This window comes from Cynocephalus volans, chromosome 10, assembly GCF_027409185.1.
Source record: "Cynocephalus volans isolate mCynVol1 chromosome 10, mCynVol1.pri, whole genome shotgun sequence".
NCBI lineage: Eukaryota > Metazoa > Chordata > Mammalia > Dermoptera > Cynocephalidae > Cynocephalus > Cynocephalus volans.
This window is the reverse complement of record NC_084469.1, coordinates 111,407,860-111,419,290: the sequence shown is the minus strand read 5'-3', so window position 1 is coordinate 111,419,290 and position 11,431 is coordinate 111,407,860. Positions and strand designations below refer to the sequence as shown.

The following is an 11,431-nucleotide window of genomic DNA, read 5'->3' as shown; positions in this document are numbered from 1 at the left end:
CTGAGGACACAACTCCATGCGGGGTGTAAGACTGCTAGGTAGGAAGGAATCAAATGGGGTGGGACAGGCCAGTCAGGGAGCGCAGCCCAAAAGTGGGAGAAGGAATTGTCCTCAGAAGAGTAGGGAAGGGGCATCCCAGGCAGAGGACACGGCTTGAGCAAAGGCCCTGAGGAGAGAGGGAGCTGGGCAGGATTAGGAACCTCCAGGAGGTTGGTGTGGCCAGAGGAGAGAGAGGGAGAAGAGGGCCGGAGATCCACAGGGGCTGAACAGGTGGGCCCTCCGAGAGGAAGAAGTATAGTTTGCATTTTATTGAGGAGGCACCAGGGAGCCACAGAGGATTTAGAGCAAGGGAGGGAGGGATGTGTTCTAACATATGTCCTAAAAAGCCAGGCTGGGTGTCTGGGTCTGGCTCTCAGGTTGGGGGCTCCTTAGGGTAGGGCAGGCAATGCCTCTTAGGATCTCTGTACAGCCCAGCAAAAATGGGCAGTAACCCTGGGCCCCAGCCCTGGAGGGGGAAGTAAGGCCGCTGTCCTGGGTCACCTCCCGGAGATGGGTTGGAGCCCAGTGTGAGTCACTGCTGGCCGGCCTGAGGCTGACATACACCTTGGCATCAGCACAGCAAACTCCAGCCAAAGCCACACAGCCTGGCCTGGAGGCCTCCGCCTGGCCTCCCTCGGGTACCATTGGGGGGTGCCCGGCCTCAGTCTGCCAAGATTCCCCAGACTTCTCAACACTGTGGGTGTGATTTTGGGCAAAACCAGAGACAGGGCAGTTGGGCAGAACTTATGAGGGGACTTCAAAAAGTTCATGGAAAAATTCATAGTCTTTTAAGTCTGTTTCCACAAACTTTGTGATGTCCCCTTGTACGTCCTTTGTCTGTTTCAGCAGTAACCCTAACCCTGTTTCAGACAGACCCTGTCTGTGCCCTCAGTGAGCTAAACACCAGCCCAGAGATCAGGACAACAATGGCAGAACACAGGACCCAGTTCCCAGGGAGGTGATGGCCCAGCCTGGGGGTTACTGAGGATTGGTTTCCAAAGACAGTGTGCAGCTGAAGTTGGGAGGAGATGGCTGCCCTTGCAAAGACCATGGGGCCAGGAGGATAGGGAATGGACAGAAGGTGGGGAGGTGACTGGAGGGACACATCAGCCTGACCGGGGCCTCATGCGGTCAACGACTTTTTTCCGGGAAGTTTTCAAGTAGGGGTCAGATCTGTGATTTCGAAAAAAAAAAACCCATCACAGCTCATGCCTCTCTCATCAGACTGGGAGCCTTCCCGGCTGGCCGCCACAGGAGGTACACCAAGTAGGTGTCTAATGCTGGTGGAAGATAGGGTCTCCGCTGCACCCCGCAGCTCATGGAGGCCTATTGCCTTAGACTGCTGGGAGGCAGGCAAGAGGCCTGGATTCGAATTCCTGCTCTACCATTTAACAAGGGTGTCAGGCAAGTCTCAAAACCTCTCTGGGCTACTCTTTCTCTGTAAATTGGTGGCTGCACTGGGTACATTCCAGTGCTGTCCTCGTTCATCCCCCAAGCACCTCCCAGGAGTTCCAACTTCTGACCTGGAAGATGTTAACCGGGATAGGAACATGCTCATTTCACAGGATGTAGAGGCCAGTGTGGAAAGGGGACTTGGCTGATCACACAGCTGCAAACTGGCACCTAAGTTAGGACTGAGTCTCCCAACGAGTGAAGCTCTGCCCCCAAAGTATGGTCCTTGGTCTCCTGTGTCAAGACCCTCCCCCCAACCCGGGCATTAGCTCTCTTCTCACGGCTGGGGGTCACACAGTTAAAAGCCAAACCCCAAAGGCTTTTGAAGCCTCAAAAAGTGGGCAGCCAGGATGGTCAAAACAAAATGGGAACACATAGGTAGTGAGGCCGGAGGACTGTGGGCACACGGTGGCCCTTCTTTGCACCTGTTTGCTCTACTTGCTGTGTGACCTTGGCCACCAATGCTCACATCCCTCCGAGCCCCAAGTGAGTCAGAAGCCCAAGGTTCAGGGTCTTAACAGCAAAGGCCAGAGTAGGAAGGAGAAGCAAGCAGCCTGGGGCCAAGTCTCTGGTGGTGAGAAGTCCAAAGTCCCTGATGATGAGAATGTCCCTGCACAGTCCCTTTAAAAGGCTGTGTGACCTCAAGCCAGTTGCTCAACCTCTCTGAACCTCAAGTTTCCTCAAAATGGGAGAATAGGATGTTGCGGGAGGAAGGCACTTCTGTAAGACACTTGGAAAATCCTGAATTTTAAGTCCATGTGGCCACAGTCTTGAAGGCAGACCGCTTGAGTCACATCCCACCTGTGCCACCTTCCTCCCGGTCCTGGGACCATGACTTATCCTCTCAGAGTCTCAGACTCCCTCCACCCACTGAACGATAATAAAAGCTTACATTGAGCACCAACTGTAAGCCAAGTACTGCTCTGAAAATATAAACTCTCTTAATCCCAACAGTCTTATGGGGCGTTTTTCTATGGTTCTCCCATTTTACAGACAGGTAAAAGGAGGCCCGGAAGATTAAACAAGTTTTTGCCTCTTCCTCCCTGCCTTGTGCTGGGACTGTCCCCTTTCCACCCCGCCATCCCTCTCCCCCACAGGCAAAAGGGACATGAGCTAGTTTCAAACGCTCATCGACTCCCAGGTCCCCTCTCCAACCCGGTCACGGGTCGGCCTCGCGCCCAGGCCCGCCTAGATGGCGCTCGCTGCGCGCCAGACGCGTGAGCCCCTCCCAGACGACGGCTCCCCTGTCCCGCCTACAAGGGGAGGGCCAGGGGACGGGCCCAGGAGGCAGGTGGGAGGGAGGGCCCAGGCCCTGCCCAGCCCGCCAGGCCCCGGCAGGGGAAGGAGGAGGCGGAGCCGAGCTGGCGTAAGAGACTTTACTGAAAACAGAAAACCGGGCGAACCAAGGATTACAAACAGGAATGTGGACTCGTAGCAAAACGAAAAACAGAACAAAAAGGGCGGGGGGGGGGGGAGCGACAGCGAGGAAAGAGGAGTCTCTTTTTCTTCCCATTTCTTTAAAAAACCAACACAAGAAAACACACACACGCACAACCAACGTTTGTTCCCGAGTAGAAACATAAATAGGGCAGAATCGAACACTCTGTTCTTCTCTCTTCCAAAGGCAAAAAAAAAAGTAAAACGAAAGGAAGGCAGGGCTCGAGGCGCGCTCCATCGGAGCCCCTTCCGGAGCGGTGTGTACAAGGGGCGGCCAGGACGCGCGCGTTTGTGCAACACGGGGCGGCCGCCCGCGGGAGACAGAGGCAGCGCGGAGGGGGGGGGGTCATGCGCTCACCCCCCAGGAGCAGGGGGTCCAGCTTGTCGATTCCGGGGCTCCCTCTCCGCGTCCTGGGCACCCTGGGGGGGTAAGACACCGGGGACGGCGCCCTCTCCGAGTCCTGGGCACTCTCGGGGGGATCCCCTGGACCGCGCCCTCTCCGAGTCCTGGGCACCGTGGGGGGGGCCCCAAGGCTGCGCCCTCTCCTAGTCCCGGGCGCCCACGCTCCCCCCCGCGAGTCCACCTCTCGGGAAGGGGGGCCGCGCATGCGCCCCGCGTGCGGGCTCAGTACGCGGGCACCTGGTGCTGGGGCAGCAGCTGGCAGCCGCTGTTGACGTGGCTGAGGACTTTCTGCTTGAGCTGCGCCACCTGCTCGCGCAGCAGGCTCGCGGTGGACGCCAGCTCCGTGTTCTGGCTCTTGAGCGTCTTCACCTTCTCCTCGAGGCGCGAGATGCGCTCCAGCTTGCGCTTGCGGCACTTGGAGGCGGCGATGCGGTTGCGCAGCCGCTTGCGCTCCGCCTTGATGCGTTCCTGCGTGTCCATATCGATGGGCGACAGCGGTGGGCTCTCGCCAAAGCTGGGCACGTCGGGCACCGTTTGTGGCTCGTCCTTGAGCGCAGCCAGGCGCGGCGGCCCCAGCGCGCCCGGGGGTGGCGGCGGCGGGAAGGGCACGGGCTCGGCGGCGAAGGCGACAGTCGCCGCGCTCCCCGCGCCCCCGGCCCCGCCCGCGTAGCTGCTCAGGTTCGCGTAGACGGGCGCCTCGGGCGCGGCTGCCGCCGGGGCCAACTCGCCGGGGGGCGCAGCGGCCGCGGCCGCGCCCGAGGGCCCCCCGGCGGCGGCCGCGCCCGCGCCCAGTTGATTCTGCTTGTGCAGATCCTCCAGGGCCTTGACGAAGCCCTCGGCGAACTCCTGCTCCTCGCTGGCCGCCACCTTGGGGTAGAGGAACTGCGTGCTGGTCGGCGTGGTGGTGACCAGCCCGTTGGACTGGATGATGAGGCGCTCCAGCTCAGGGGAGGCAAGCTTGAGCAGCCCCAGGTCCGGCGACGCCAGTAGGCCGTCGGGGGGCGCCGCGCCGGGAGCGCCGTCGGCGCGCAGGGGGCCCGGGGGCGGCGCGGCCGCGGGCTTGAGCGCCGCCGCCACCTGCTCGCTCAGGCTCAGCGTCAGCGCGTCCTTCTTCATCATGCTGCCGGCTGCCGCCGTCGGGGCCGCCCCGGAAAACAGGCGGCCCGGGGACGTGAAGCTGCCGCCGCTGCCACTGGCGCCACCGCCCAGGCCGCTCAGCGCCTCATCGCCGTAGAAGGGTGTTTCCATCCTCCGCCTCCCCCGCCGCGCCGGCCCGGGGGGGAGTGGCCGCGGCCTCCCGGGGGGCCCGCGCCCCCCCGTCCGCTCGGCCCCGAGCCCGCCCCGGCAGCGGCCGCTGCGCCCGGCCTTCTGCTGGCGGCGGCTCCTAAGCCGCGCCGCCCGTGCGCCCCCTTATAGCCTCGGCCGGGCTCGATGAGCTCACTGCCCCCGCTCGCCATTGGGCGCGGGTGACGTCGCTCATTTGCATGGGGAGGAGGGGCCGAGCAGCGGCCGCCGGCCCAGCCGCCGTTGCCCGGGCGACGCACGGTAAACTGCACAACAGCGCGCTGCCTTGTGGGTTGACGTCATGGGGGCGGGCCGCGCTCCCGGACCCCGTCACCCCGCCTCGGAGCCGCTGTGTACGACCGATGCCCCCAGCGCCGCCTCCCGCCAACGCACGTCCCCGGGTGGCGTGATGGGCCCGGCCACCAGGCGCCCGCCCGCTGGGGTCCCCGCCCGCCTGGAGGCCCCGCCCCCCGTCCGCGCGTGGGGCCCCGGCCGGGTGGGGGCGGGGCGGCCGGGGACGGGGGCTGGGACCCGGCTGGATAAATAATTCTTCGGCGCCTCCCGCTACCCTACGCCGACCGTGCTCCTCGGCGCGCCTTCTGGCCAGGCCTAGTACGAGCTGGGAGCTAGAGGCCTGGGCGGGCTGTGTTCCGGGCTCGCCGGGCTGTGGGGCAGGTCTGTCGCACCTCAGCCCTGGGTGCGTTAGCCCCGAAAAGACAGGGACGGGGAGAGAGAGGGGTCCCCGGAAGTTGGTAGAGGCGTTTTAGATCCCGATCATTTTCAGTGGATGGGGTCTAGAGCCTAGAGTCCGACTTTATGCCTTTGCAGATGGGAAACTGAGCCTTAGCGAGGTGGAGTGACCTGCCCAAGAGCTAGCTAGAGGTCAGGCAGGTCAGGGCTGTGACCAAGCCTGAGCTCTTACCCGCCAGTAGAACCTGGGAGTCCAGGCCCCTGGGCAGCAGCTTCTCTTTTAGCCACCCGCTTTTTAATCCTGGTTTTATCGGGGTCCCTGGGTAAGGGTGCTGGACTCCAGTGGCTGGGCTGATGAGGCAGGAGTCCCAGCTAGTAATTATTACCTGCTTATTACTACTATCTTGGCTGTTAGGGCTTAATGGGCCACCGTGAAGACTGGCTTGAGAGGGGGTGTGAGGGGGGAGGGAGGTTCTGACCCCACCAACACCCCAAAGGAATACTTCAGATATTTGGACCTGACCGACAGCCCTGCACACAATCCCTCCACTGGCTCCCCACTGCCCTCAGGATAGCATCCACTCCTCAGCCAAGTAGAAAGGCAGATCCGCACTCTCCTTCCCTTCACCTCCCTCCCCTCACCTCTCTGAGCACTGGCCTCCCAGTTGCAAGGCCCAGCTCATCCCACCTCAGGACCTTTCTGCATGTCCTGTGCCCTCTGCCTGGTAGTCCCTCCCCCCAGTGCAAAGGTGTGTGTTGGAGCATGGCTTTTTCCCATCGTAGCCTCTGAATCATCCAGAATGATGGGGTGGACCAAAAGTCTCTGGAGGGCTGGGACTGAGCCTGCTGGGTCCCCAGCTTCCTGCAGAGGGCCTAGCATGCTATATATAGATACACAGTGTTAAAGGAGAATGCTACCTGGAAGAGTTGCTGTGGGTGGTCTGTAGCCTCAGTTTGTCTGACTGGCCAGTGGACATGAGTACTCCCACTTCTACCTTTCTTTCTCACTTAGCCCTGCCCCCAGCTGAGCTGTAGGCCTGAGATCTGAATGGCCAGGGCAGAGAACTGGGGGTGTGGGTTTGTTTTATTTCCAGATAGATGGGTGGGGAAGACTGTCCAAGTGTGTGCCCATGTATGTCAATATGTGTACACATGTGTTTGTATCTGTGATTCCATACATATGGGTCTGTGTGCCCCCCAGACCAGGTCCTAGCCTGGACAAAGAGACCCTGATGAGAGGAGATCCAGCACCCAGGCTGTAGCTAACCCTGCCCTGGGACTCCTCTCTGGGCCTCATGCAATCCAGATTGGCAGGAGTGTGAGTGGACCACCTAGGGAGGACCCACCCTGACCTTGGGCCTTGGCCTTGGCAGGCGGGGACATGGTCTGGTGAACTGCAGGCAAAGCCAGCCTGAGCTGAATGGTGGACCTTTCTCTAGACAGGCAGGCCTTGAGAGGCCAGTCATGTTACCTCTCTGAGCCTGTCTCTCTCTCTCATGGAAATGAAGCAAGCAAGGGCTGGAGGGTTAGCTCAGTTGGTTAGAGCACAGTCTTGTAACACTAAGGTCACAGGTTCAGATACCTGTACCAGTCAGCTGCCAAAATAAAAAAGAAAATAGAGCAAATAATCCAACCTGCCTCGTGGAGTATTGTGATTTTTTTATTGGGAGGATTTGAGGAAATAATCCTCAAGAGCTCAATAATTTTTTTTTTTGGCGGCTGGCAGGTACAGCGATCAAACCCTGGACATTGGTATTACCAACTGAGCTAACCAGCCAGCCCCAGTTCTTTGGTCTTAAGTCCTCTTAGCTTAGAGTGCCCTTACTTAGCCTCCTGGCAAACTCCTATTTATCCTTCAAAACCCACCTCCAGTGCCCCCTTCTCCAAGAAGACTTTCCCTACCCCACCCTCTCCTTATTCCTCCAAGCCAGGGAGCCCTCTAGCACACTCGATTCCTGTCCCTCCATTTGTCCCAGCCCTGAACCCGTAGCAACTGTGTCAGCTCTGTCCTCTCAGGCGGGGGGCACCTCAGAGGTGAGTTTGAAGGCTCTTGGGACAAGGGGGGGCCCTAAATCCATCAACCAGTCCCATGCAATGAACTAAGGATAACATTCACTCATTCCACATACGTTGACTGAGCACCTAGTGTGAGCCAGGTGAGGGACACACGTGAGTGAGACAAACACTGACACCTTTACAGTGCTCAGTCTGAAAGGGGACCCTGACAAGGACAGCTTCAAGAATAAATGCATTCCGGGCTGGCCCGTGGCTCACTCAGGAGAGTGTGGTGCTGACAACACCAAGTCAAGGGTTAAGATCCCTTTACCGGTCATCTTTTTAAAAATAAATAAATAAATAAATGCATTCCCTCCATAGAGGGTAAAGGGGGGGATGTTTTAGAGTCCAGAAATCTGGGAAGGGTGCCCCAGGAGGTAACACTGAATGAAAGAGAAGCTGAGGGCTGGCCTGTTAGCTCACCTCGGTTAGAGCATGGTGCTGATAACACCAAGGTCAAGGATTCCAACCCCCAGACTCCACAGCTGCCAAAAGAAAAGAAAAGAAGCTGAGCAAATCACCAAATAATGGGGGATCAGAGTGTCCTAGGCAGCAGGAATAGCCAGTGCAAAGGTCCTGGGGCAGTAACCAGCTAGACAGATTGATGGAAGCTGGGGAGGCAGGTGGGACTGGATTGGGAGAGAAGGGTGGTGGGGCCTCTATCTGAGCCCAGGTGGGATTTGTCCTGAAAGCAGTGGAAGTCACAGATGGTTTGGGGGGAGGACGCGATAATAGGGTCCAGCCGGGACTCAACATTTTCCCTTTGTCCTTGTCCTCGCAGCAGCTCCACAAGTAGCATGGGACCTTATCCCACTTCCAGAGCAATGTCTGGAGCAGGCAGGCGACCTGCCCAGGGTCATACAGCCCAGGCCCAGAGAGAACCCCGCCCTCCAAACAGAGTGAACCTGATGCCCCCCACTTTCTTGTTTAAAGCAACTTGCGACTTGGTTTGATTTTTAGTCTGTTTGAACACCCAGAAACCTACAATCAACTTGATAAAACGAAAAGCCCCTAAGAAAGAGAAAAAAGGAGTTAAGGCAGCAGAAAGGGGTGAGGCAGAGGGCGTCTTGGGGGTGGGAAGCCTGCCGGGGATGGGCCCCCCGAGCGCTCACGACCTCGCGGCCTGGGGTGGGTCTGGTGGGGACCGTACCCGGGCGTCGAGGGCCGGCGGGCTGGTGGGGGTGGAGCTTGGAGGGACAGACCCCGGTGGCAGGACCCCTAGGGGCGGCCGGGGGAGGGGCGCCGGCTGAGGGCTGGGGGCGAGTCTGGCCTCGGCGCATTCCTGAGGATCGGGTTACCGGAGAAGGAGGCGGCCTCGCCCTCCGCGCCCGCCCCGCTTCCGCCGCCTGGAGCAGGAGCCGCAATCGCGTCCCCTGTCCAGGGCAGGTGTTTGCCTAGCCTCGCGGAGGGGACCCATGCCCTGCCCGCTGGGCTGGCATCGGCTCCTTCTCGCCTCCTAAGACCACTTTATAGAAGAGGAAACAGGCGCGGTCAGGCCCCCGTCGGCACTGATGGAACCAGATTGAACATGGCAGAGCCTGCTTTATGACCTACTGTTATGATATTACTGTTGACTAGTCCCGAGGCTGTGGTGTCCCCAGCCTCCGTAGGTCCAGAAGAGTGGCTCAGTTCAGTGTTTGTCGATCGACTGGCTGACCGTCCAGAGGCAGCCCCAAAGGGCTCTCTCCAGCACAAGGAGAACATAACTTCCCATACCACCCTCCTCCTTTTCCCCCAGTACAGGCAGGACCGCTGCACTCATCCAGCATGCATTTAATGTGCACTTGCTGTATACCCAGACCTGTGTTTGGTTGTTTCACCGGCAGATGTTGGGGACTCGGAAGATTGGGGGTCAGAGGCTGATGAATTCCATTTCATTAGACCAACTTCAGAAGTTGGTTTTCTAGAGCTGGCCCGTGGCTCACTCAGGAGAGTGTGGTGCTGATAACACCAAGGCCACGGGTTCGGATCCTATGTAGGGATGGCCGGTTAGTTTACTGGCTGAGCGTGGTGTTGACAACATCAAGCCAAAAGTTGAGATCCCCTTACTGGTCATCTTTAAAAAAAAAAAAAAGAAGTTGGTTTTCTAGTCTTTTGGGTTTTTTTGTGTTTTTTTTGTTTTTGGCCAAACTCGTGTGCTGCTATTCATTCGATCACTATTGAGCGCCTACTGTGTGCCGGGCAAGGGGGTTTTCACCCATGCAGCCACCCTGCCTTACCTCCTGGAGTTGATGTTCTCATGGGGGACAAGAAACAACAGGACACTTGAGATCGATGTCACTATTTTCTTTTAAGTCAACCCCTTTTTGTTTTTACTTCAGTAAATGTATTTCAAAAGGGAACCTTCATGTCACCACCAAGAATGGAAAACCAGTTTCTCTTGCCATAAATAGAAGGAAACCAAAAAACGATGAAATGAGAGCAAAACCTAGGCATTTCTTCCTCAGGGACACTCCAGGCTGGGCCTGGACCTCGAATGTCCGAGTGGCATTAAAAGCAGGGAAGCCCCAAGCCAAGAAGGATGGGGAATGTGTACACAGAGGGGCAGGAGGGGCCACAGGGACCCATCCTGTACCTTGGGTCCCAGCACACAGTAGGCACTCAATGAATGCTGATTTGTTGACATTGAATCCCAGAGTTGTGGGTGCTCCTGAGCATCTCCTACTACTAGGGTTTTGCCCCAGGCTGATGGACTGAAGATGAGAGGGCAGGCAGCTGCCTCTTGGGAGGGGGGACCCAAGGGGCCTCTCTGGATTAGATGAAATGGAAACTCCCACCTCCACCTCTAGGCCTTGGGGCTGTCCCCACCCACAGTCCTGTGGTCCTCTGACGTCGTTCCCCGCTGAGATGTGCGCCTCTGACGTCCAACCCTGTGGTTGTGTGTATCAATGAATGAGGGAATGAATGAATGGAGTAGATAACTTAATGGATGAGTTAGTGAAATATTGACTGGATGAGTGAATTAATGATGGAGCGGATGATGCATCCGTGCTGCCGAGATGGGAAACCCACTCTCTAGACATTTTTCTGTCCAATACCCACAGCAGCACTGGAAACAGGGACGTCTGTCCCCATTTTTCAGATGGACAAACTGAGGCTCTAAGCAAAACATGGCTTCAATCTCTAGAGGGCAGATTTGAATCCACGTGGCCCTGCACACCGCGGGATGCAAGAGGATGATGGGGCCTGAGCTCAGGGGTCCTGATTGCACCCCGTGCCTGCAGGGACTTATGGGCCGGCACTGGCTTGTCTTCCGGCCAGCCAGGATGTGGGCCACAGCTGGAGAGTAGATTGACGGGGAGGTGGGGCGGTGCAGGCAGCGGGGGTCGGGGGTGACGGCGGGCAGCTGCCCCAGGTCGCGGGGGTGGGGAGGAGTAGGCAGAGTTCCGGTCGATTAAGAAGGGGCCACAAGTGAGGTTTTGGGGGGGGCCGGCACCTGGGGCACTTAAATACCAGCCCTACCGAAGCAGGCGGAGGGACGAAGAGGACCCCACTCCGGACCCAAGGCAGGTCTCCTGAGCTCCCACGCCAGCCCGCTTTCCTCTCTCTACTCCCGTCTCCCCCTCCCCGCCCACCCCCACCCCCGCCCACCCCCACCCCCGCCGCTGCCTCTGCCCCGGAGGAAGTGGCGAGAATGCGGGGCCCCTATTCTCACTTCCCCCGGGACAAGGCGGGGCCTGCGGGGTCCTCTCCCCCGCCGCAAGCATGGGCCCCGGGTGGGGGCGGGGAGCCGCCGGAGCGGGGGCTGGGCGGCCTCCCTACCACCGCCGGACTCCGACGGTTCGCATCTGCAAAATAGGGATAAAGAAGCGGCCTCGAACGAGCAAGTGGCTGGGGAGAGAGGACCCCACCCCGGCCCGGGAGACCGCGCCAGACATGGGCACGCCCAGCCCCGAGGGGTCGGGCCGCAGGCCGAGATGTCGCAGTAAACACGAGCTTGGGTCGGGGCGGGAGACGATTCCAGGCGGAGGGGACCGCGGGGGGCTGGTTTGGACCCCCGGCCCCTCCGTGGCGGGGCCTGCTCGGGCTAGTCCGACGTCGGACCCCCAGCCTGGCCCCTCCCGCGGGGGG

At 59.3% G+C, this 11,431-nt stretch overlaps 1 protein-coding gene across 1 annotated transcript; it reads right to left on the bottom strand.

Annotated features, from left to right (window-relative positions):
• Window positions 1–2,853: 2,853 nt before the first annotated feature.
• Window positions 2,854–4,700, bottom strand: JUND (JunD proto-oncogene, AP-1 transcription factor subunit). The gene has a single exon (XM_063112722.1). It carries the CDS (start codon window positions 4,577–4,579, stop codon window positions 3,554–3,556), a length of 1,026 nt encoding a protein of 341 aa, XP_062968792.1. The 5' UTR covers window positions 4,580–4,700; the 3' UTR covers window positions 2,854–3,553.
• Window positions 4,701–11,431: the final 6,731 nt, after the last annotated feature.